This window comes from Limulus polyphemus, unplaced genomic scaffold (assembly GCF_000517525.1).
Source record: "Limulus polyphemus unplaced genomic scaffold, Limulus_polyphemus-2.1.2 Scaffold92, whole genome shotgun sequence".
In the NCBI taxonomy this organism is placed as follows: domain Eukaryota; kingdom Metazoa; phylum Arthropoda; class Merostomata; order Xiphosura; family Limulidae; genus Limulus; species Limulus polyphemus.
The window spans coordinates 90,490-117,502 of record NW_013665702.1 but is presented as its reverse complement, the minus strand read 5'-3'; the positions used below and the strand labels follow the sequence as shown (position 1 = coordinate 117,502).

The 27,013-nt window shown below is 34.1% G+C and overlaps 1 protein-coding gene across 1 annotated transcript; it reads right to left on the bottom strand.

Moving 5' to 3' along the window:
* Window positions 1–525: 525 nt before the first annotated feature.
* Window positions 526–26,660, bottom strand: LOC106468833 (atrial natriuretic peptide-converting enzyme-like). Its single transcript, XM_022398033.1, has 15 exons — window positions 26,599–26,660; window positions 24,957–25,104; window positions 22,792–22,862; window positions 20,778–20,947; window positions 19,311–19,670; window positions 18,203–18,310; window positions 15,903–15,995; window positions 14,137–14,247; window positions 13,024–13,219; window positions 12,111–12,197; window positions 9,575–9,633; window positions 5,727–5,898; window positions 4,649–4,893; window positions 2,242–2,375; window positions 526–756 (listed from the first exon to the last, which is right to left on the bottom strand). The coding sequence occupies exons 1-15, from the start codon at window positions 26,658–26,660 to the stop codon at window positions 580–582; spliced, it is 2,193 nt and encodes a 730-aa protein (XP_022253741.1). The 3' UTR covers window positions 526–579.
* Between the last annotated feature and the right edge of the window lie 353 nt (window positions 26,661–27,013).

Genomic DNA, 27,013 nt, shown 5'->3' with positions numbered 1-27,013 from the left:
TAGAGAAGTAAATACAGCTATTCTTGTAGAGACAATGAATAGTACTTACATGGAGAGGTAAATACAAATATTCTTGTAGTGAGAATGAACAGTTCTTACATAGGGAAGTAAATAATTATTCTTATAGTGACAATAAACAGTGCTTACATAGAGAAGTAAATAACTTCTTGTAGTAACAATGAATAGTGCCTACATAGAGAGTAAAATCCAAATATTCTTGAATTGACAATGAACAGTTTCTTACATAGGGAAGTAAATGCAACCATTCTTAAAGTAACAACAGTGCTTGCGTAGAGAAGTAAAATCAAGTGTAGCTAAGGCACGATTTTTTCGTTTGTTTGTTTCGTAATAAGTTTCACGAAATACCACAGTGACGAAATGAAACAAGATAACAAGTATGTAATACTTAATATTAGTTTTATTATTATTATTTATAGTATTTAATCTCCCAGCATGAGATCTATAAAACGTATATAACGGGAATGAGACCTTTGGTCTTTTCACTAGCGAAGTCACTATTTGATATGGTGCAGCACTAACAGAGTATATACGAATTATATAATAAAACACCTCCCGAGTTCAGGTTGGTCGAAGAGATTCTATGGTGTACGTGATCCATTGAGCATGCGTTGTTATTCTGTGAAATACGCGAGGCATGACATATTCTTTACAAGTTACTTCTTGACTTCCAATTCCTGCAAGATACCATTTAGTATTCTTCTGACAAAATAGAGATCGCCCTCCTAGTTCCTTTCCCTGCAATGGAGTAAAACAAAAACAAAAAACAATAACACATTAAAACTCTACGTAACTTTGAACTGAAGAAAATTCAAGATAAAGAAGCATAAATTTGGTATTCAACTGGGATCATAAATGGAACCCCCCAATAGCACAACGGTATGCCTGCGGACTTACAACGCTAGAATTCGGGTTTCGATATCCGTGGTGGGTAGAGCACAGATAGCCCATTGTGTAGCTTTGTGCTTAATTATAAACAGACAAAAATCATAAATGGAGAAAGGTCACTCTTAGCTACTTCCACAAAATATTTGTTTACGATTTCATGAAATCGTTTCCAAAAGTTTAAAAAGGACTTAATCCTTGGCATTAATATTGGATAGTATAACTAAAACAATATACAATTAATAAGAAGCTTTTATGAAATAAAAAAAAAAGAGTAAAAATATTAAAATATTGTTCCTGAACAAGTCAGGGGAGTAATGAATATTTCCGATAAAAATAAGGTTTGACTCTATTGTTGAAACGATTTATTTTGGTTTGGCTACAAGGTAATACTTAGAGATTTAGTTTTCAGGTTGAAATGATTTATTGTGTATTGGTTACATGTTACTACTTGGAGGATTGGCTCACTTGTTGAAATTATTTGTTTTGGCTTGGTTACAAGGTAATACTTAGGGTGTTAAAATGATGTGTGCCGATTGGTAGGTTTAGATATGTAGTCACGATCGAAAAAAAACCTTCTGAATTTTTTTACTATGTAGTGTTATCAACAAACTTTGGACCTAAAATACACTAAAAACAGGGTAAAGTTGCAGTTAAATTTTTATAATCCTATAAAGCTAAGAATTCCATTTAATACAAAAGTGACAACAACAAAAAACATCTATGAAATTCAAAACTGTAAAAGAAATTATTCCAGTTTTCGTGTCTTCAGAAAAAAATGGTCAAGCAGAAGCTGTATTTAAATATTAGAGTGAATGAGTTAGATGTATAAAGGATTTATTGATTGGTCGTTATTGAGTTCGCCCTTATTCTATTCTTTCTAACTGACATCTTTCAAAAGTGGTAAGAACTATAGCCCAAGGATGAGTAACGTAAATTGCTGTTGAGAGAAAAACTTTTAAACAGCACAGTAAGTTTACCAAATATATAGACATAAGTTTAATAGTAATTTTTGGCAGGGCGTGACTCAATGGTTAGCGTGCCCATATTGTAAATTCGAGGGTTTATGGTTCGCGTTCCGTTGTATAAAAAAAAAAACGTACTACGCACTCTGGGTGTAGGCAAGCTATAAGATTTTAACTACTTAGTCAGAAAAGAGTAACCCAAGTGTTGGCAGTGGATACTGTTGTCTAGCTACCTTCCCTCTAGTTTATAAGCTCAAAATTAGGAACGCATATGCACAGATAGCTTTCTTGTGTAGCGTTGCAAGAAAATTCTAAAACAATCAAAGAAACGGTAGATTTTTGAAGCAATTAAGGAAAACAGCTAAAGTCTTACCATACATATGTTAGTCAGGGTATTTCCAACCATTTCCGTACACAGGTTTTCAATGTCGTGAAATGGAAATGATCCGTTGGTTGTGCAAGATCCTGGAAAGCTTATCCTCGTCATAACTTGCTGTAACTGATCACCTTGAAAAACAAATAACGTACAAGTTCCCATTTATGACAAACTCCACAACTCATTGTAACAAACCTAAAAATACACATCAAACCATGAAGAATACCGCAAAATATCATAACAAACCTCAAAAATTGTGTCTACGGGAAACTCTTCAAGATTTCACTACCAGTTTATCCAACTCAAACAATTCTCACGACACAACACAACAAATTTAAAAAATGCTTAAGCATAAACAAACATAAAAAAAAACTTCACAACATGCTAATATTAGTATCAAAAACATCGACAATAACAAAACTCGTATAACTTAACTAGATGAAATACCTAATCATGAATGTATTAAATGCTGATGTAGAAACGTCCACTATCCGTAAGCGTCCGCGTTTATTGGGTTTCATTTCTGTACTTAACATTACTACGAACATACTTAAGATGGCATTACAAATTAAAAAAATAATAGAAATATATCCCGCAAGATGTCGTCGCAAATCTAAAAGTTTTAGACAATTAAATAAAAATAAAAAACTGAAGGAAACCTTCAAATTTGTACTCCATCATTTCATATTAGTATAAACTGGCATATCTGGCAATGGTTCTCATGTTAAGGACTTTAGTTATACGTACAAGATACCATTATATAGTCTATTTTAGTATATCATTTATATAAGAACCAGCTTTTTTTTTCAATTATTTTAACTGCTATTTAACTGATTTACTGGACAGGCATGGTAGGAATTTAGGTTAAAAGTATATCTCATTCTCCGAAAGGGAATGAAATATAACCAGGGGCGGTCAGAAACTTCTGTTTCTCTTCACCCCGCTACATAATTAGAATTAAGTGGCCGGGACTTTTAAGAATTGAATGCTTACATAAGTGAAGGTTAAATAATTACTTGTCCTAGTGACGAAATCACAAGCCAAGGGAAGAGCTGCGAGGGGACGTGGAAACGAAGAGAAAAAAGGAGTCCCTTGCTGAGTTGGGTGTTGTCTTCGGAAGTTTATCTTTCTTTCGCGGGACGTGTGCGACGGATGACCACGTGACGGCCGGCTTAGGAGAACTGAGAGGTGTAGAGCAGAGCAGGGAGATGCAGACCGGGAACGTCCATTCTTGTTTAAGGTATTAAAATTAAGGTTGATTGAGACTTGTTGGTTTCTTTATGAGGATAAGAACTTTAATATTGGTAGTGACCTTTGGTATTTGATTTAGCATGGAACGTTAACTGACTTACTAAAATGATCAGCACTTTGTTCCAGATCCCCTGCTGCCTTTGAAGCTACTTCCATCATTGTCGAGCATAGATGGTCACGATTAATCACTCTTGTCCAACTCGAAAATTTCTATTGCAAGAAGTCGTAAAGGACAGGAAGGTGAATATTAGTCGGCGTATTCTGACAAACACTCTACAGACTTTCAACTGTGTATGGATGTCGTCTTCTTGGACCACGTTTAATCAACACAAAGTTACAAAAGACCATTGGAGTTACATCTGGGAAAGCATCAGGTACGTAGTAGAATATGGTTTCTGTGGTTTTAATTTCTCCCCTCATTTTAGTGTAAAATGCACAATACCGTGTATGTTTGCTAAATTAACGGAAAAAACCCACATTTTTGGAACAAAATATTGAGACGAAAAGTAGGAAACTAGTTTCGACACTTTCGTATATCCTATTCAGTTCTAAAGAGTTGAAACTAGTTTCCTAGCTTTTGTAATAATGTTTTGTTCCAAAAGTGTGGGTTGTTTCGTTGATTTTTCTTCTATCATATTTCTTATGAAAACAGATGTTGATTTCGAGACGTGGCTGAAAGCTTGTTAACATTTGGTTCGAGATCCGTAGTTACCACTCAAATCTCCGTTCATTATTCTTTTTAATGGCACTTGGGGATACGCAAAGTTCCATCACAATGGCTTTTTGGGGGTTAGAGGGTTCTCTTTGGAAATCCTTTTACTTTTGAGAAGGTGCGTTTCAAAAGTGGATTGGGGTGTGGTTTCAGAGCCTGATGCTGTCCTACATATTCTGCTGTGCAATTATTTCTAATTCCACAGGGAACATAAAATACTCTTTTCTTGAAAATGTCGTCCTCTTTAGCTCTACTACACCGTTTACATTACACTGTCGAATGGTAAAACAAGGGCCATGAAACAAATATGGTAAACATTTCACCCATGGCGCCAAGGCACGTATCTGCGATGGCTTGTTACTTCATTAACATATACAAAGTATGCTAATAAAATGCAATGTGCAATTAACATCCTTTAAGCAGGGCAACATTTTAGCTCACCTTTGACATCCCATCCTAGAGTGAAACAGTCATCTCCTGGTAAAATTGTTATGTTTGGTTGAGGGAGACACACAGGGATAGTGTAGTCTGTCATGGTCACTGGTGTATTCAGTTTTATTAGAGTCACTTCTCCAGCTCCAAAAGGCGATTTAATGACTCCAGCTACTCGTCGTTCTTGGTCGTATGGTGAGGATGATCCTAATCTCACACTTCCAAGCCGGACTGTCCAGTTGGTCCTGGGGTATCTAAGTCACAAGAATGTAACATTATGCAGCGTTAAAATGTAAGAAAGTTTGAAACTCTGGTGAATCAGATAATTTGTACATATTTAGGTTTTCATTTATTGAAATGGAAAAACAGATGTGCTATTGTTCTAGTGTACTCTGGCGACTAGCGTGCTAAACTATGAATCTGAGGGTCCATGGTTCGCGTTCCTTTGCCCCAAATCGCGCTGCACACTATAGGGCAATGGGTGTGTTATAAGAGTGACGGTCAAATCCCACTATTCGATTAGAGTAACTCAAGAATTAACGGTGGGTGCTAGTGACTAGCTGCCTTTCCTCTAGTCTATAAGATTAAAATTAGAAACGGTTAATGTAGATAGCCTTTGGGTAGCTTTGCACGAATATCTGGACCAAATAATTTTCACTAACGTTATAGAGCGACGCATAAGACAACTCAACTCGTGTTTAAATACTCTGACACATTCTACTCTGTCCATAATTTGACCTGAAATGACCATGAAAAAGTTGAGTTTTTGAATTAATAATTATATATCTAAATGCTAACTGGAGTCTAAAGTTGTTAAACATCTACTGTTATGGAACTATCTACTTGTACTTAGTGCGGACTGCTAACCATTAACGTTGACAGTTGTTCGGTGTTAATCTCTTGTGTGAGCTCTATGCAATAATTGAATGAAAGTCTGTTTAAAGCATCTAAATTTATCATGTTTCTGTATGTTATAAGGCCAAACTGTGTATGATCCTTACTTGCTGCTGTTTTGGTACTAGCAGTGATAAGAGCGCAATTAGCCCATTATTTAGTTTTGTACTTAACAACACACAAACATCCTTACTTGTTAAAACAAACAGTGGAGGTAATGACCCATGCCTGGTCAACTAAAGTACCATCGCAGGCGTGTTCTCCATTCTGTATCAGGACAGCGTACCAAGGCCAGTTGCCATGGGTTACTTTTTGTAGTTGTACAGGGTGAAGACTGTTCTTAAATGGAGTGTTGACTCCACATTCTGTAGAGAGAAAACACCAAATTGTCAGACACAGCGAGCTAGTATAATGTTTGTGTGTAAGATAAATAATGACAAAACAGTTCAATATTTACTCTTTTAAAATTTTCGATGTAACATATTATGGGCCTGTTAAGCAGAAATGCTATCAATACAGTCTTGGCCAAAATGTTTACATATTTTGTAATACATAAGATTATTATTATTAAGATGGAATACAAATACACTTAGCGCTGTCAAACTGAGAAATGCATGTTATATTAATCATCTATATATCTAACTTGTACAATGAAATAAGTTCTATGGACATCATGAACGATTTATTAGAACAGCAAACAATTTTATCAGACACCTGTAGAAAGATGTGTAATTCAGCATTCCACCTATCACAACAAACCTTACCAAAACATATATAATGACAAAATATAATATCAAATTATTATAAATAGCGTCTGCAACCTTATATCAGTTCATCATCAACCACAATAGTGGTTCATAATAGGGATCGCCCAGGAATTCCACAAACATTCCAATAAAATATACGGGGAAATCTATCTTAAGAAGTAGATTTGTTCTTGCAACAACACTCAAGATCTTCTATCTCAATGGCTAAGGCTTCTAAAATATTGATAATAGCAAAAAAAGTAGATTTTCTTATTGTTAGACATAATTCATACATTTATTCTTCATGTTATTATTACTATTCTTGTTTCACAAGCCTAAAGCAAAAACAGATATGAATATTTTATTTAAACCTGGGAAAACCCACTAAAAAACTCCTGTGCAGGTCATAGGAGTACTTTTATGTTGATTTTTGAAAGAAAAGGGGATATTTTACCAGTTTTTTCATCGCTACTTGCCAAGTTTCTCTTCGAAGCCATTCAAGCACCGAAGCTTACAGCAAAAAAAAAAAGCTAGGTAAACTGCGCCAAAATCTATGTACAACTACTAAGTAAATTCCTGCGAAGATTGTAGGGCTACTTATAAGTTGATTCTTGAAAGTCGAGATTAAGACCCTCTAAATTTTTTTAAGTTCTACTTCACCACCAACATAAGCTATTCGAAGCCATTCTAGCATCGCAGAAATGTAAAAGCCATTTAACCACCATTATACCAGTCGGATACATTTCGTTTTATTAGAGTAAACAATGTGTATATTTATAACAATGTCCCCAGCCTCATTATTAATTATTATAGTTTTACAAGCCGCTACAAAAACAAAAACGGCTACGAATGTTTTATTGAAGCCTGGAAAATAGTTATGAATGCAGTATTGAGTATATCTGTTTGTTTGTTGGAAGTTGAGCACAATACTATACAGTGGCTATCTGTGCTCTGCCCACCACTGGTTTTGAAACCCGGTTTCTAGCATTGTAAGTCCACAGTCATACTGGTGTGCCACTGGGGGACTTGAGTTCACTAAAATTGATAAGTACTGTAGACATAGAGTCAAAATAGGGATTTGTAGCATGAGAAAATAATGTAGATATTATTTCCAGCTTGGTTTGTTAACTTTTTTGTAGAGTCCCTAGCTGTAGGCTTAAAAATATAATCTTTGCATTTTGATTCAACTTGTTTCTGAACTTTTTGATGATCCTTATTCCCCTTTTGAAATTAGCATTTTTTAATTATCTTGTATTAAACATTCAGTACTTCGTTGGTCCTCTTCGACTCTAATAACCTCTGTAAGGCAACATGGCATACTGTTGATGAGGTATTGATTTCATCCCGACTTGTCACTAGAAGGCGCTGAACCTCAGCTATAGTAACTGGTTTAGGATCATGGTTAGCAATTTTCCGACTCATCTCTGCCCAACAGTTCCCAATGGGATTACAATCTGGAGACTTTGCTGGCCATGCCCCTCTTGTAACGTCCTGCTGATCAAGATAATTCTGTACAACAGGCATACTGTGGGCAGTGGCATTGTTATTTTGAAACACTAAGTTATTGCCTAAATTTGTCTTAGCATATGGCACAAATATTGTTTCCATGTGATACCTGTAAGAGTCACCATTGACGTTTCCCTGGAGGATATAAAGAGCAGTTTTCCTACCATGATGAATAGCTGCTCAAACATGTACTGCGCCACCTCTTGTGTGTTTTCTATGGGAAAGACAGTCTTCCCTCATCTGTTCTCCAAACAAACGACAAACACGAATCCTACCACCAGCTTTAACAAGCCAAAAACAGGATCCATCTGAAAAGATGACGTGTTGCCAGTGTCCTAATTTTGAGTTGGCATGCTGTCTTGCCTAAGTAACACAGTGACGATGGTGAATTCTGGTTAATATCGGTTTGCAGGTAGCCCTTCTTGCAAACTAACGTTGTTTGGTCAATCTTATATTTACTGTTCTTATGGATACCCTGGAATAAATGTGTTCATGTTACAAGGTGTTACAAGACTTCTTTCGACCTTGACGTGTTAACTTGATCAAAACACGGTCATCTCGGGCAATAGTTTTTCCGCGTCTACCAGTAGAATTTCCTGAAACAACGTTTCCTGTAATCCGATGACGTTTCAATATTCTGGATACAGTACACTGAGAGTACCCTACTGTTCTGACGATGCGTTTGCTTCATACCATTTCTGGACAGTCGAACAATTTGACGCCCTATAATTTCTGTCACGTGAAGAGGCATGACCCTATAACAAATACAGAGAAATTGTTTGAACAACGTTGATCTGTTTCGAAAAAGATTATACCAAAAACTCGTCCTTTCATACAAAACAGGTGTGTATGTGTGTTTTGACAAACAAATGCTCAAAACAACTTATACAGACCAGAATAACAACTCGTACATGTATGTTTGTCTGATCATACGCTACCTTCTCTGTTACTACTCGGGCATTTACTCGATAACTACTCCATCCATGCATGTAGACAATAACATCAATATAGAACAGTATGCAAACATTTTGGCCACGACAAATGCAGCAATAACGATTGAAAATTTTGACATGATTAAATAACTGTATAAAACAGAAAATGTAGTTATATTTTCGGTTTCCGTCGAACGATCTTTATTAAGGACTAAGAAGGAAAAAAGAAGAGAAACATATAAAGGCAGACAAGCAACTTCCTAACCAGAGATTAACTGAATCCTATTGACCAAAACAATATCTTTCAACAAATTGTTTTTTCACCAAATGTGATTCTCTGTTTTCGTATAGCATTTTAAGTAGGCTTTCTTCGTCAAATCTGATTCTAGGTGTTTTCGTATGTCTTTCTTTGTAGACTTTCTTCGTCAAATCTGATTATAGGTGTTTTCGCGTGACTTTGTCGGTAGCCTTTCTTCGTCAAATCTAATTCTAGGTGTTCACGTATATTTTTCTCTTTAAAATTTCTTCTTGTAAACTGGGGAGAATCCTTCTTGTACCTATAGAACTTTGATAGTTTAATATATCTTTCAATTTATTTTTCATTTATTTTGTGAGAGAAAACTTATTTATACTGATGGAAATAAGTGTATTTTAATCGCTTTGTAGTAACCCCTGATTCGTCCCTGACAGAATTTTCCGAGAAGTAAGAAGCGCTTTTCCCAAGTAAGTTAAACAATTAATCTATATGAACTACTGGCATGCTCCATTAAAGCACTGTTGTTCTCGGAATAATCGCACACCACATTCACCATGATTACTTACAGAATACGTTACCAATTAAAACAATTGTTACTCACCAAGGTTTGCACATTTCATGTAGACAACATGACGACTTTCACAGGGGGTCTCTGAGAACCTTAAGAAACAATGCAAAACACATCAATCAGAATCTGAGTCATAAGGGCAATATGTATGTGTTTCTGAATTTTTTTCCTTACCAAAACGTGAGTTTGAGTAAAGAAAAGATGATACAGAAAACTAAGCTACTCTTTGATTCGCTACTTCCGCTGCAAACCTATACATCAAAACCAAACAGTATGATGGACAAGCCAAACATTAATGCTGTTATGGATGTCCATTTAAATTTTAGTCCATGTTTTAAAGATATATATTTGAAAGCATTTGTAAGTATTTTACACTTAAGACACTTGGATACTTTTCCTCCCCGTTTCAGGTGTAAATTTGAAAGGTTAAATTCTCGTAGTGGAAACAGCGCTTGTTAAAATGAAACAAATAATTTTACTCTGACTTTCTGTTGTTAAACTAAAACACATCTTCCGGAGTATCATTGAATGCTGAATACAACAATACCAACGAAAGTACTAATGTCTCAACTGTTTACAGTGTTCTTATATAAAGGCTAATACTAAGAAAAATTTAACCCTTAATTAAGTACACAGCAGAACGTTAATTTTATTCATTTCTTTTTAGTAACGTATACTTTCTTTTTATCTTACATTTTAGTATAATAATAGCGCTATCGCTTAATCCTATTTAATTCAGCAAAACTTTCTACTGCAAATGGTTAGTAGCACTTTATAACAACGATTTGCATTTGCTAATGCTATGGAGTGTCGAGCTTAGGTGCTACAGGAGATATATATTTGATTCACGACGAACTTCCGACCATTCTGGTAGTCCAATATCGCTTATAGAATATCTCACACCCAAGGAACAGAACATTTGCAAAAAGGGAGCCATAAAAGCAAAAAACTCGCATAGCAGAGTATTTCGAACATAAACAAGCTCCGAAACCACACTTCAAACTAATCCAAAGAAATATTCGTCTACAAAGTGGAGGTTATGTTTACAAAAGAGAACCTTCCGACCCAAAATATCATTGTAATTAAACTGGGTGTATCTTCTACTACAGATAACAAAATAATAAAGAAGAATTTGAAGTAGACACAAGTTCACAAGCTTCCAGCCAACCCCGAAATCAATAGGTTTTTCATGGAAAAAGGCCGAAGAAACTGTAATAATAACAACCCGTTTGATCGCATGGGTGTCAAGTCTTCCCATGTACTTTTGTGTCTTTCATATATTTAAAACTGGTACGATAAGCATATGTCCATGCAGAAGTAGAATGCCTTCGGTAAAATCTATAAAAAGTTATGATCTAAAATTGACTTCTCTACTGTTCTTAGAAGCTTGTTTTAGTAACAATTATGGTTCTGGGCAATATTGTGTAAATATGATCACCAGACTAAGCACGACTGAAGATCGAAGAAGTACTTCCAAAGACAGCAGAGGGCCTGAAACATCATTCTTATAAGTAGTCCCCGATTTTTCTCGGCCATAAAATTATTGATTATGCAGAATAAAAATTATGCATTAATTATACGGCAAAATTTTAAATTACGCAAACTTACCTAAAGTAAATATAGCTTAAAACAATAACGTTGAAGAGAATATTAGGCATAATTAACGAAATTCCACTATCAAAAACAATTTCACTTTGTCATTGTTCATGAAATGAGAACAACATCAAATGGTTACTCAGCGGTAATCTTGGGGCGTATCACGCTTAAATTCGGAGTTCGATCCCTGCATTGGGCAGAGCACGATAGCTTAAGAACATTCAAAATGATGCTTTTGACAGACCATAGATCAAACTATCTGGCCACCAGGCAGCACTTGCTGAGTTTGTTTGTTTTGAAGTTAAGCACAAAGCTACACAATGGGCTATCTGTGCTCTGCCCACTACGGGTATCGAAACCCAATTTCTAGCATTGTAAGTCCACAGACATACCGCTGTACTACTGGGGGGCACTTGCTGAGAAACAAATGAAGTCAGTAGTTATACATCTGGCAAGACTGACCTAGACCTGACTTTACTGAGTCTGAAATTGGAAATTTCGATCATGTGTTTATTATACATGGAAAAAAAAAATGTTGTTGGCGCGTTAAAGTCAGGGCCCTGGATAAAAAACGATCAATCCTCTTAATTTCAAAAACTGAGGAACTTGATTATCAGTGGAAAAAGTCAATTTGCTTATATCGTTAGTGATATAAAAATCTATATTCAAGCAACAAAAAAGGGTGAAAAAGGTGAAACGAGTAAATTAAATATAATTTCTAGATAAAAACTAGACAGTCTGGAGGACAGATAGGGTCGATGTATAACTAATTCAATATGTCAGAAAAACATGTAGGTTCAATAAGTCTTGATACATAATGATAAAAACCCTATCTCATATATTGAACGTTTGCTGGGAAAATGTCATTTTCAAAAACAATATTTTATACTAAAAGATAAGTAATCAATCATCATTCCCGTAAAAAAGCTAGTGCTTAGTGAAAAGATTAATAAATAATAACTTGGATACTCACTCCACAGTGGACGATAAAGGCTCCTCCAACTCCACATAAAGTCCATCTTCTTCTACATCCCTACGTATCTCGACATGATCTGCCGTTCTGTAATTACAGAAAATCTGACTTCTGAAAATTTGCTAGACTATTGAACAGATCAGTAAATTCATAAATTAGGTGTTGCAAGTTAAAATAAGTTATTAGACTACTAATCTTAAAATTAATGCGTCAGTAACGGATAAGATTATTTCAATGCTTGCTATATTTCAGAAAATTCACAGGTATAGACATTAAAGCTCTAAAAACAAACACATATTATGCAACAATCAAGATTTATATGAAAAAAAATTTTATTATCAGATTAAGCACCCAATTAAAAAAAATTGAATTTTTCGTTTCTTGATAAGATAATGCAAATAAACATACTGAATCATACATTTACGAATTTTTAGTTGCATAAATTAAATATTAAAGTGCTCCAATAATATGAATAACTTACATGAAAGCTAACTCACTGTTAACTTAGCAATTTGCAAGTAACCAAATAATTGAAATAGATATAGAATAACTTAAAATTTTATTAAACATCCATTCTCTCTTAATAACTTGTTAAAGTTAAATCATATAAACATTTATATAGTACATAAATTATAAAATTGCATTAATTACGCAAACAGCCTTGGTAAATTATTGAAGCTAAATTATCGTTAATATATATTTATTTATTTTTTTCATCCCTGAAGTCTTGTTTTAAAACAAAAGCTTATCCCTGTTAATGTATAGCGAATAAACAAAAACGAAGTGTATTTTTAATTCTGTCCACTTATGGTTATATAACTGTTTTAAATGTCTCAATAACTCGTAACAATTAAAACATTCAACATGAACATAAGGAGCTGGAGATTTAGGGTTAAGGAAAAGATTAACCTACTGGTAATTTAACATGTTGCATGTTGAGATGGCTAAGGTCTGAAGTATTATATCTCGTTGAGACGGGGATGTGGTATTCTTCCAGGAGTCTGTACAGATTTTTCCAAACTTTCCTCTTTCGATGAATATCAAATAGCCTTCATGGTATTTTGATTGAGGCGCTTCCTTGAGATCGGATATGCTGGGTGCTACAGCCACTAGAGGGATGGTAGAGCATCGAATTAAGTTTAAAAACCTATATCGTGATTTGAGTTTTAATCTACAATTAGACAACAAGTGATCACACTTATTTTTCTTTACTTCCCTTTATAAGCAGTCTGTTTGACTTCTTTTTAAATTGAAATAAACATTTGTGCATGAAGACAGACAGATAGAGAAAGTTGGACACACGGATAAACAGAGATATAGATAGATATTTGTAACTGTCTTTTATTAACTCAATAATTCATTTATTACTTAAGGTCAACCCTAAATTACTTAAGCAGCAAATGAAATAAAATGATTCTTTCTGAAATAAATGAAAAGAAATGTTTGTTCTTTTAAACTTGTTAAATGTTTAGCTTGGTTATGATATTTGCATGAAGTTACGTAAGGGCTATCAGCACTAACTGTCCTTAATTTTGAACTCACAAACTAAAAGGAGTAGCTAGCCAACAGCATCTACCGCCAACTCTTGGGCTACCCTTCTCTGTCAAATAATGTGATTTGACCATCACTTTAATGGTACGGGGCGTATTTGTTATGCAAAGGGACGAGAACCATGAACCCTCGGATCCACAGTCCAGTATGTTAACCACATAGCTACGCCCGTTCCGACTTGTTAAATAAAACAACCTGTGGACAAAGCCTTGTGTATTACACTTTCTTCCTAAATGTTTATATTACGTTTAATTGTAATACAGTTGGTGTTGTTAACTAACTTTATTTGAGAAACATCTATAGCACTGTGAAATTATGGTGTTTGTAAGATTCTTCAAAATTCATATTTTTTTTCCATCATTTTCGTTCAATAAAAAGAAAGTTATAAAGTTGAATTAGTTATCAATACTCAAAGAATATAACCATTACAAAACAACCTGGGATTGAGTACTTTAAAATTACTGTGTCCACTTACAACAGTTTCGTTCATCTGCTCCATTGAAACAATCTGGAGAGGTGTCACATCTTTTGCTCTGCTGTACACACTGCTTATTTCCGCAGAAAAACTGACCTTGTTCGCAATACTCTGTAAACAAACAATCATTTCGAAGAACATATGAGCGAAAGCAAAGAAGAATATGTAATAATATGTCAATCACACTACATCTGCTATATCCAACAAGACTTTTCTCCCAATACCAAAGTTTATTAGTTCGGTTGGGATACCCTTAGAAATAGTAGTGGTCAAGGCGCTACTTATATCATCATTTTCATGAACAACTGTCACGTGAGGTCAAACCTTCTTGAAAAAACTGTCCTTATTCAAAATACTCTCTAAACAAACAATCATATGAAATCAAAAAGAAAAGCAAAACTGGCCTTGTATAAAATGTTCTTTAGAGCAAAACAAAACCCGAAATCCGTTTTGTGTAGAAAGTATTAATGTAAATACATAACTTTGCAATATAAGCACTTAGAATAATATATCGAAAATCAGAAAAAAAATATACATCTAAATTTTCGATGTATGAGATAAAACAGAGAATGCACTCAGTTAATTTGATAATGATGCAAAATCTCAAAAGGAAAACAAATAAATAGAAAGAATTTATTAAGTATCGGAATAGATTTTGTTTCAGGTATTTGAGTAACTTTTTTTTAAAGCGCATTTAAGGCTCAATTAAAATGTAAAATATAAGAAACAAGTCAAAGCAATATATTTTTTGGCAAATACCTTTAATTTATTATATATTATTAAAAATGGAATAAAGTATTGTTTTAACTGACATCGCGTACTCTAAGTAAAACGGTTCGTTGATAAGATTAGTGGTTTTCCTAGTATGCAACTGATTATACACTGTGCACCTGTAAAAATAATTGTGCAGTTGAAAATTCACCTATATATGAAAGTTCAAGTGGATAAATATAAAAAAAAACATATTTAAGATTATAAAATTCCATTCTGGGGTTGATAAATAAATGTATTTATTGGAATATTATTCATTTTTGGATCATTTGTTACTGGGCCTGTAACAAATATGTATATGAGGTGTACTAAGGCGTCATGTAATAAAAAATGAAGTTAAAACATAATTGTGCAGTTGAAAAAATCCTTAGGAAAAGCTCTGGTTAAGATTGAACTGAGATTAAAGTTTTTACACTAGTAAATTATTAAACGTTTTCTTGAAATCATTAGTATCAATTATTTTATATAAAAGTGGTGAGCCCTTATTACTTGTTAGGCTTAAACTTCTGAACACACTGAAGGTTAAGATATTTTGTGTCATTGACCGTTGAAACAAAGTTTTCTGCAGTGAATGTCTCATGAATTGTAAGGCTTAGCTTTCCGGACGTATCGAAGATTGAGAAATTTTGTGTCATTGACCATTGAAACAAAGTTTTCTGCAGTGAATGTCTCATGAATTGTAAGGCTTAGCTTTCTGGACGTATCGAAGATTGAGAAATTTTGTGTCATTGACCATTGAAACAAAGTTTTCTGCAGTGAATGTCTCATGAATTGTAATGCTTAGCTTTCTGGACGTATCGAAGATTGAGATATTTTGTCGCTTCGCACACAATTTATTCTTCTATCTACCGCCAAAATTATCATAATTTTATTATTCAGAATTAATTCAAGCCCTCTTTTTTTTAAATTCGTTTCCATGGCCGAGACTTATTCTGTTCCAATAGTTTCTATTAATGCATGGTGATTTTAAATTTTATAGTCTACAGAAATCTTACCACACGAGAATTCGTCAGAAAAATCAGGACAGTCGATTACTCCATCACAAAGTTTACCAACTTGACTTCTGGCCTTCAGCTCATTCGCACAACCTGAAAATAAAATGTTACAGTGTGATAACACTAGAGATACTGGGATAATAACAACTGAGGTGCTAACGTGATAACAATAGAGGTACCAATGTGATAACCATAAGGGTTATGAACATGATTACAATAGGGGTATTAATGTAAAGTGACCAGATCTTCTGGAGTCCAAAGCGAGACACTTAATTGATGAAAAAAAATTGGTTGCATTAAAAAAATTAAAACGTCTTTTCACAAAAAATACATACCATCTTATCATTATACTTTTCATTAGATATTATTTTCTTTAACAAATCAGGAGTGTGTTTTGGAAACATTCAATAGAAAAGAATGACATTCATCACAAATACATACCATCTAATCATTACAATTTTTATTAGAGGATATTTTTTTAAACAACCTAAGTTTTTTTTTAATTAATAAGGTTGTCAGTTGTACACAACAGACGGTCATATTTTCCGCAGTTATAATTAACCTAGACATGAAAATTATTTAACAAAATTATCTGAGAAAAATCCAAAATTTTGTTTAAGATGTTGATATAATGGTAGTGTGTCTGTAAGTGAAATGTTACAGTAATAACTATTATATATACAGGCTGCAAAATTTCGAGACATAAAGAGTTCAAACTAAATTGTAAAATATATAAAGCAAATTAATTTCATATTGCTTTGTCAGTTATAACAATATTACTAAGTACTGAACGCTAATATACGAAATTTCAATGATTTCATTGTATAAAGGTCAACGCGTAACGGTGTTTTATGAGACGATAACCAAACTAATTTCATATTGCTACATCCTCAATAAGTTTGATTATCTATGTATTTGAACGTTAATGTGTGAAAATAAAAGATATTGTACGAGGACAGGACAAATCTTGTGTGCAGTCATAGTACGGTAGTGCTTACTGGTATTAATTTTGATAAGTTCATTATTTTACAGGGACAGGTAGCTCGAAAAAGGACTGTTCCGCCGAAATCTGGACGCCTGGTCATATTAGTATCAATGTCATAACAGTAGGAGTACAAAAAAAAATCAGGTTTCCTCCATGAATTCGTTAACTGTCCTTGCAATTTTTTTATCATCTCACGTAGCTCGATACATGACTACAAAAAACATGATGTATTTTAGATCAGTGTCTCCAACCCATTTCCAACTGAGGACCAGCTAGTTCTGATCCCCAAATTTCATGAACCGCTTCGTACAATATTTAATTTTTAAAGTACTTTCAAGCTACATTGTAAAATAATATACTTTAGCAGCTTTATATTTTAAAACACAGATTTTCTTCAATCGTCTTGCGGACCAGCTGCGGTTGGAAACCATTAATTTAGATTTTTACATAAGTCTGAATACGAGAATCGGGCTATGGCTGTATTCACGATGAAAGAAATAATACGAAAATTTAATTCTACCCGTTTCTCTAAGTTGATAGGGAAAAGATTAAACAAGTTCAAATAATTTACTTAGTATCAGGCTGTATACTTTCTTATTCTAGTCACCAGGCGGAGTTACTTACCCAGAGAGGAGAAATCGTTGAGAGAAAAAGGTTCAAATCATTCTTTAAACTCTGGGTGGGTTCTTTAGAATATTGATTTGCTAGTTATTATACGGCGTTTTTTTTTACCCGGGGTGGAGAAATCCTTGGTTTAAAGTGGGAATGACAGATAAGCGTTGGGTGGGTTCTTTAGAATATTGATTTGCTAGTTATTATACGGCGTTTTTTTTACCCGGGGTGGAGAAATCCTTGGTTTAAAGTGGGAATCACAGATAAGCGTTGGGTGGGTTCTTTAGAATGTTGATTTGCTAGTTATTATACGGCGTTTTTTTTTTACCCGGGGTGGAGAAATCCTTGGTTTAAAGTGGGAATGACAGATAAGCGTTAGAATATCTGACTTGATAACGCTTACCAAGGTTCAAAAAATATATTTATCTGTTTTATAAGACAATCAACTTACAAGGCTTAGGACTACACGATCCGGGACCGCTGTACCTTGGATATGTCGAACAGTCGATTTTCTGATGACCTTTTTACTGTCTTAACAATGTTTACATTAAATCTGTTTATAAGACAGTCAACTCACCGGGCTTAGGACTACACAATCCGGGACCGCTGTACCTTGGATATGTCGAACAGTCGATTTTCTGATGAACTTTTTACTGTCTTAACAATGTTTACATTAAATCTGTTTATAAGACAGTCAACTCACCGGGCTTAGGACTACACGATCCGGGACCGTTGTACCTTGGATATGTCGAACAGTTGATCTTGTCATGAACTTTTTTTGGAAGCAGTTTTTTGCAAGAGCTCCAGAAATCTGTAAAGCCAGAGAGAAAAACATTATTAGGAGTTGATAAGAAAAAAAAAAACTAAGCTTATAGCTCTTTCACGTTCTTTGATAGCAATCGTTGTCCACTTGCAGTTGAAGAACGGCACAAAACAGCTTTCATTTCAACATGTATTTCCGTTCATTAAAAGTTACAAATGCAAATACAATAATTATAGCTCAAACTGACTGTACATAAACTTCACGTCGGAAGACATGTTGTATATTTCTAAACCTTTTGAATTAAAATTGTGGAAGTGTCGTACAAACTGGATTTTAACGTTCGAAACTTTTGTTGTGAAGCGTAAAGCTACTCAATCATGTAGCTGTGCTGTGTCGGCTGGAGGGATCGAATCTTGAATTTTAGTGTATTAAGGCCTGAAGCTTACCACTAATCCACCAATGGGAATAGGTTAAAACATTTCATAGATTTGGTAAATGTGTATAGAAAAAACAGAACAATACAAACTTGAAATATAACTTTCTAATATGTATGAATTACCTATTGAGCTTTTATAATCGCAGGCAGCATTAATAATTCATCTAGTAAAAACTTAAATTTGAATCGCGAGATGTAATCTTATTTCACTGATAGTCAACAATTAAGTTGTGCGCATGCGCATCCATGAAAATCGGTAAGTTTAGAAAGCGAGTGGACTGGTGTATTTCTGTGTGTTCTGGGTTTTGTTCAATATATTAGAGGCAGGGGTGAATTAAGGCGGGGGCTATTGTGGCTATAGCTCCAGGCCCGAACTAAAAAAAACTGCGTTTAATTCTTTTTTACCTTAGTCTTTATTCGCGACCATATTAGTCCTGGTAGGAAAAATTTAGCCCCAGCCCCGTCTGCCCCTTAATCCGCCCCTGTGTACAGTATTTTCAGCCTTTCGATTTATTCCAGAGAGAAAAAACGGTTTAATCATAAAGAAACTGAATATTTAATGTTACATAATAATTTATATTATCAGAATCGATGATATTAGTTTAGCTTTACCTTCACAGAAGCTCCTGCATGGTAATATGACGTCATCATTCTGACATTGAGGCTGTAGAATTTGACAAACAAACTCTTGAGCCAGAGTGTAACATTCGAAGTCCACAATCTGACGGTATGTTATCAAATCTTCTTTGAGTTCATGTGTATCACCGTGACCTACCAGATTTGGGTATGATGTGACGTTATAAGACAAGGTTTTACAGAACTCTAACGCTATTGGACCACATCGCCGTGGTGGTGTCGTTGGCAGTGGTGACGTAACAGGAACAGTGCCAGTAATTAGTCCTTCAAGGTAACCAGGGTATTGTTGGCGAGGGGTCCAAGGATCATGGTACTCTGTTGCTGAAGGGGTTCTCTCTGCACAAAATAAAAAAACAAGTAACTGATCGTCAGAAGTAGGGATGAAAAAATACAAACAATAAAGTTATTAATATTAATAAATCACATTATTGGTTTAATTCTCAGATAGAGTTTATGCAGAATCTATAAAAATTCAAGAGCATAATGGAAATTCGCTGGAGTCAATGCTTACATTAACCAATAAAGAGTGGAATACAGAGGTTGAGTAGTATATATTAAAACCCTTTTAGAGCCTCATTACGTCGTTACATTCCACTATGTCTAGTCATGCTCACTCTGATTAATGTATATCTTGAAAATAGCTCTGGATCGTAGATTCCATTGCAAAATTCTCCTTTTTAAGGCTGCTAAGTTCAGAGTACACTGCTTTACCCTGCATGCTTTCCATAGTCCATCTATCGTAGAGCACAAATTTTACCTGTATCAGTATCAACAGTCTGAATGCACAGAAATCTTGTGACTTGACTGGTATAACATGAATACCCGTTTCATTCTCCAGCTATTTGAGGTATGCAACAGTTGAAAAGATGTAATGTGGAAACAAATTTTGTTGCTTTCCCAGATGAAGACCCTTCTTGATTATGTTGTGTACTGTTATCTGGGGTACGTGGATGGCTTTTGCCACTGACATTTCTGTTCGTGGACTCTCATGTTACAAGATTCCCATTGCGCTCACCACGGCAGGAGTACGACTTGTCGCAGTTCTCTTTCTGAGTGGTCCTTATTCCCCAAGCTTATCCATATTAATTCTTCCAAAACCATTAAGTAAAAGAGATGTCCTCACCTTCGAAATTCTAAATCCTTCATCTGAACACATCTTTATTTACTAAATGCATTAATATTTTGAAGGCTGTTACATACCTCTCGCACAAATGATCAATTTTTGATGGCATCACACCACCTGCTTAACGTCAAACAATGTCAAAATGCTGATATAATAATTCCTCCTACCGCGACTATATATCGGCCGTGGTTGTCACGTGACTTTCTGATTTGCATTTTCCAAATCGCTTTAATATAACGTAATTTGACCCTTTGTATAATACAATATTTGAATGTGAAATTTTAAAATTGTGAAATAAAGTAAATAGTTTATTTACTAACCTTGAACCTGTACAGAGTTCTGATCAATTTTTATCCCTTTGAAGACACCGTACTTTAAACTGAAAAATTCTTCCATTAAAATAACGTAAAGGTCTGCAGAGTCTCCTTGGAAGTTTTTCGTTGAAAGATACACGTTGAAGTGGATGACCAGATCGTCACTTTGGCGTCCGCTAAGTATAAACAAAGACGATACACTTGATTTTACATGTTAGTAGATACGGTTTTACATATTATTATATATGTGATTTTACTTGTTATTATGCGTTGTTTATTATGGTATTATACATTCCTAAATGTAGATAGTGTCTATGTGTTTTGAAAGTAATTATTATTTTTTAATGTTGGCTCATTAACAGTATTGGTTAAAATGTTGAATACTTATATTTATATTCTTATTACATATATTATTAATATTATAGGGATCATTTTGCATTGTTAGATTAATATACACGGATTTAAAATAAATCTAAATCTTCTAAACTAGCCGAATCTCGTGAGACATTACTAAGATTATAGCTAACAACGAGAGTATCCAATTGATGAATAAATTATATTGTTTGTTTCGGATCTAAACAAAATCTATCTGTGCTAGTCATTCCTAATTTGAACTGATGGAGCATAAGAAAAGCAGCATCAATAACATCCACCACGAACTCTTGGATTACTCTAATCGAATAATGGGATTTGACGTCCCTCTTATAACGCTTTCACGTCCCCAAAGTGAGAGTGTTTTGTTTTTTAACTAAATCGAATCATGAACCCTCGGATCCATAGTCCAGCACGCTAACAAATAAGCCGCGCCCGGCTCTTGAATCTATGTTTTTTAACTAAGTCGAATCATGAACCCTCGGATCCATAGTCCAGCACGCTAACAAATAAGCCACGCCCGGCCCTTGAATCTTTGTTTTTAACTAAGTCGAATCATGAACCCTCGGATCCATAGTCCAGCACGCTAACAAATAAGCCACGCCCGGCCCTTGAATCTATGCATTTTAATCTTTTGCATACACCTAGTTAGAATGGTACATTAAGTGAGCTGTATTATCTTACTTGGCTAATTTTTGTTCCCGTCTATGGAGGTAGCTTGCTTTGATAATAGCTTATGGTAATGGTATTACACATTCCTTAATATGGATTAACATATTTGCATATTTCTAGATACTATTTTACATTTACTAGATGTAGTTTTATATGTTACTAAATATGGTGTCACTCATTATTAAATATAATTTTACATTTTACTAAGTATATTTTATACATTCGCATATTTTAAAAACACGTTACAAAATCAGATTTTGCACATTAATAAATATTGTTTTATGTTTACCAACTATTATTTTACACTTTACAATATTTATTTAATGTGATAGTAAATTTTACTTTACCAGGTATGGTTTTTACATTTTACTGAAGTTGGTTTTATAAATTAAGCCTAATTCGTTTGGTTTGTTTGGAATTTCTCGCAAAGCTACACGAGGGCTGTCTACGCTAGTTGTTCCTAATTTAGCAGTGATGGATTAGAGGGAAGGCAGCTAGTCATCACCACCCACCGTCAACTCTTGGGCTACTCTTTTACCAACAAATAGTAGGATTGACCGTCACATTATATCGCCCCCACGGCTGAAAGGGCGATAATGTTTGATGTGACGTGGATTCGAACCCGCAGCCCCCATACTGTGAGTCAAGCGCCATAACCACCTGACCATGCCGAGCCCTAAACCTTACTGAAACTATGATGACAAGATAAATTTCATATTATGCTTCGCTAAATTTAATATAAAAATTATAACTAAATTTAATATATAAATTTAGTTATAACAAAAATATGCATTTATAAGTCTTCATGTTCTGAAATTTCTTTCAAAAAATACATTTTTCTCTTTGAATTTATGCGTGGATTTTCATCCTTATAAAATGTGGCTTTTTTTGAACACTCACATTTCTAGAATCATAATTTCTTCCGTACAAAACCACTACTATAAACACTATTGTCGAGTGTTTTACAGACACTCACCTTTCTAGAGCTATAACGTCTACACGTACAAAACCATTACTGTAAACGCTACTGTTGAAAAGCATCTCCAACTATAAATAAAAGAAAAAAAGAGAATAAGAACAAAATAAAAGTTCCACACTATGATTTCTTTAACCATTGATAACAAACAAATTATATTTTAAGGGCGTGTTTCCTGTTCTTTGATCTAGCTCTCTCACCCCTCGTGGTAACTATTCGAAGCATGATGTGATGGGTGTTTCGTTTAACAATCCATAAAGCTTGAAGTTAAGAGACTATTTGTTTACCGCTGAGCCACCGGAAGCCGCCTTTTAAAGAGCTGTAACTTTGCTAGCGAGTTATATCAAATTAAATGATATGATATTTGATATATGACATATCATAAAGTGTAGTTTAAAATTAATTTAGTAATACATACACCATTCCCTCAAATTTCAAGCTGCCATTTCCTTGGTATTATACTTGAAAGGAAATGTTTCTATGAATTAATAATAACTTCTAATCAAAGCAAGTTACCTAATTACATTATAACTAAAAACTTATCCCGCAGTAACGAGTATAGTTAATTAAATATTATGCTCTTAGTTATGAAGATTAGAATGCATTGTTTCATCAGTTAGGTATGCTTCGTGTTAATGATATTTTCTGTTATTGTTTGTCACCTGATTGGTCAACGGTAAGTTTAAGGACTTACAATGCTAAAATCCGGGATTCAGTGTTCAGGATAGCCCAATGTGTAGCTTTACACTAAAATAATAACAACATCTTTCTGTTGTAGTGTTTATTTGTAAGATTGCGGTAGTCAGACTCGCTTGACTCGTCGAAGAAAAACTCGTCACGGTTTTGAGGATTTGTTATGTTAATATTCTGGATTATCCTCAGCGGACACAGTTTCAACGACATGTATTAACCATTATAAGAGAATTACATTAATGTGGTACTTGTCTTGGTTTCAATAGTACTTAATTTTCAGACGGGTAATCAGATACTTCCTAGTATTGACAGACAAGTAATAAGATACTTCCTAGTATTGACAGACAGGTAATAAGATACTTCCTAGTATTGACAGACAGGTAATAAGATACTTCCTAGTATTGATAGACAGGTAATAAGATACTTCCTAGTATTGACAGACAGGTAATAAGATACTTCCTAGTATTGACAGACAAGTAATAAGATACTTCCTAGTATTGACAGACAAGTAATAAGATAATTCCTAGTATTGACAGACAGGTAATAAGACACTTCCTGGTAGTGATAGACAGGTAATAAGATACTTCCTGGAAGTAACGTCTAAACAATCTAAACGTTGTTATGAAAGAGTCCAGTTTCTTTAAATTGTACTAATTATCAAAAACTATAAAGTAATTTAAATGCAGACACAATGGAACAGATAAGCAATACTTTGTGGTTTAAATATTATGTTTTTGAACGAGAGAATAATTGATTGCATTAATTTTAGAAAGAAAAATCACGTGTGGATGACACTTAATTTGAAGAGAGATATTTTGGATTTATTGTTAACTGATGATTGAGGTTTCTGCATATCTGATAGTCTAAGTTTGTATATAACTGATGGTGTTGGTTGTACATAACTATAGTCCAGATTGTACATAACTGATGTTCTAGATTTATATATAATTGCTGATGCAGATTGTACAATAACTGATGTTATAGGTTTCTACGTAATTTATAGCCTAGGTTGTACATAACTGACGGTCTAAGTTTGTACATAACTGATAATCTAAGCTTGTGCCTCTAAATCTGATAAATTTATTGATTAGTTGGATAAGTTTTACTTTAAATTCTTGCATCTGAATAAATCAGATGTCTACTAAGTCCGACAATTTATGTGATAGACTGGACGAGTTTCTCTTTAAATGTGACATCATTCCTCTGGTTCAATCGGATATCTTTATAATCTAACAATAGCTGTTTATTCCGTTCTGGAGCTCTAAAGGATTTTAATGGATTGCAAATTTACACGGAAACGCTTAAGTTTCTCCTCTAACCATGTAGTTGTACCATGAAGCATGAACAAAACATTTTTCTTCATTATTTTGACGCTCTTTTAAAGTTAATTTAGGAAGTGATACATTCAATAGCCCATTTTTGTTTTCTTGTTGTTGTTTTTTTATCTTGATTGAACAATTTAAATGAATTACCTTTGACTTGTAAAGTTCGGCTTTTGTCTGAAATTCATCAGATAAAGCATCCTTGAGTCGTTCTGTAAATTTATCTCCATCTATTACAGAAAATGTTCCCTTGAAGACACGTTCTGGAATGAAACTGAATGTTAACTTGTTCTCTTTACTGAAATGTAAGATACGCTATTAACCTCTCATTTTTAACTACAAAAGTGTCAACGTAGTTCTAACAATAGGCTAACTGCAGTACGTTTTTGATTGAGTTGTGAATTGCTTAGAAAAATTGTCATCATATCTGGACTTTTCTCATCAATTCTCTTTCGCAAGGATCTTAATTGAACTGAGATGTATTATTACGTCACATTTACTGAGCTTGTGATTATTTTATACTTATCATCAGATTTACATGTTCTTTTATTATAGTGCTAACCACGGGTTAAACGTTTACATTTTTCTACGGTGTTAACCATAGGATAAACATTTACACTTTACTACGGTGTTAACCATAGGATAAGCATTTATACTTTATTCCGGTATTAAATGCAGGATAAATGTGTTTACAGGATAAATGTGTTTACTTTGTTAGTGCTCACCACAGGATAAACGAAAAAACTTACCACTGTGTTTCTCCATTTTTAGGTAGTGGACTAGAAAGAAAGAAACATGAATGACAATTAACATTTCTAATCACAAAATAAATTTCAAATTAGAAAGTAAATAAGTAAAAACTTGTAGATTTAAGAATAAAATATTAATAGTAAAAGACATTTAGAATTTTTGTAACGTCATTTATATTTAAGCAGTGTGCTCTTCTGAGAAAACAGATTGTTATTAAAACGAAAGTTTCGAGATGATTTGCTTTGTAGATTTGTTTTAAAGTTTGATTCAACATTTGATGAAATAAAATGTTCAACAAATAAAAACACTTTATTCCACATCGAATTGATTACGGCACGTGCATGTATCTAAAGTGTATGAAATTACTTATAAATACTTTAACTCTGTAGGATCAATTTGTTCTGTTTGATTTCTACTGTACAACGAAAAGCAGGTAACTTCATTTGACAAGGACAAGTCAGAATTCTGAATAATACCAAGTAAATTCTGAGCAAGAATTATATATATATTTAGAACTATATTCAGTATTAATCTTCACTATACCTTAATTGAAGACCATGTCACCCAGCAAGGCCCATTAACAGAAGAGGGGAAATAATATAATATTTCATTTAAAAAGCGACAAGGAAGAGTACATAAGCAAGAGCAACCAGTACTGAGGATTTGTTTACTACCTAGACCTAACTCCGTTGTGAAGATTTGGCTACCCAATATAAAAGCACTCGTTTATAGAGTGCACAGGACTAAGCCTATACAGATTTTATTTATTTTCATTTTTCTTGTTTATAAAATTCGTCATTTATGATGCAAAGATCGTAATTAAGTCTATGCTGATCAGAAAAAGCTGCTAGATATACACACAGCTTACCAATTAATAAATAGACGCCCACTATAAAAATGATACCTTTTATTAAATAAAATAACATGAAACAAAGACTACAAGTGTAATTTTAGTACCTAATGGATCTGTCCATTACAATATGTAAGGCAGTTAAACTTCGTATTTACAAGATCTGAAATATTGGCCAGTGGATTTACACACCATTTCTGGCGAAGAACTGAGAGACGGATGTCCCTAGGAGTTCTTTGTTTTGATTTGAACATTTTCGCAGGGAGCGATCAAAGATGGACCACACATCCTCGAAGATTCCATATCCTATTCGACGATTGGTCTAAATCCGGAGAATGCAAATGCTCTCATTTTCAAACTAACATTTTGTTACTTAGCACGAAAACAATTCTTTGTTTGGTAAGCTGGACATTGCCATAGACAGGTAGACGGCCTTGTTCGAGAATTATGATGTATTGAACAGCAGTAGTCGTTTAGCATGTCATCAGCTGTGATGATCCAGATGCACAGATGACACTCCACACCATAAAAGAAATACAACCATACTTTATTGTGGCTTGCAGACGGTTCAATAAAATTTCATGTGAGGATAGTCGTGAAACTCAGA

Excerpts from the sequence above, each read along its gene's own strand:
- LOC106468833 (XM_022398033.1), bottom strand. The coding sequence starts at position 26,660 with ATGTTCAAATCAAAACAAAGAACTCCTAGGGACATCCGTCTCTCAGTT. Across the intron at positions 13,220-14,136 it reads AGCAGATGAACGAAACTGTT|TGGCTGTAGCACCCAGCATA; the intron begins GTAAGTGGACAC and ends CCATCCCTCTAG. Across the intron at positions 757-2,241 it reads CCCTGACTAACATATGTATG|GGAAAGGAACTAGGAGGGCG; the intron begins GTAAGACTTTAG and ends ACTCCATTGCAG.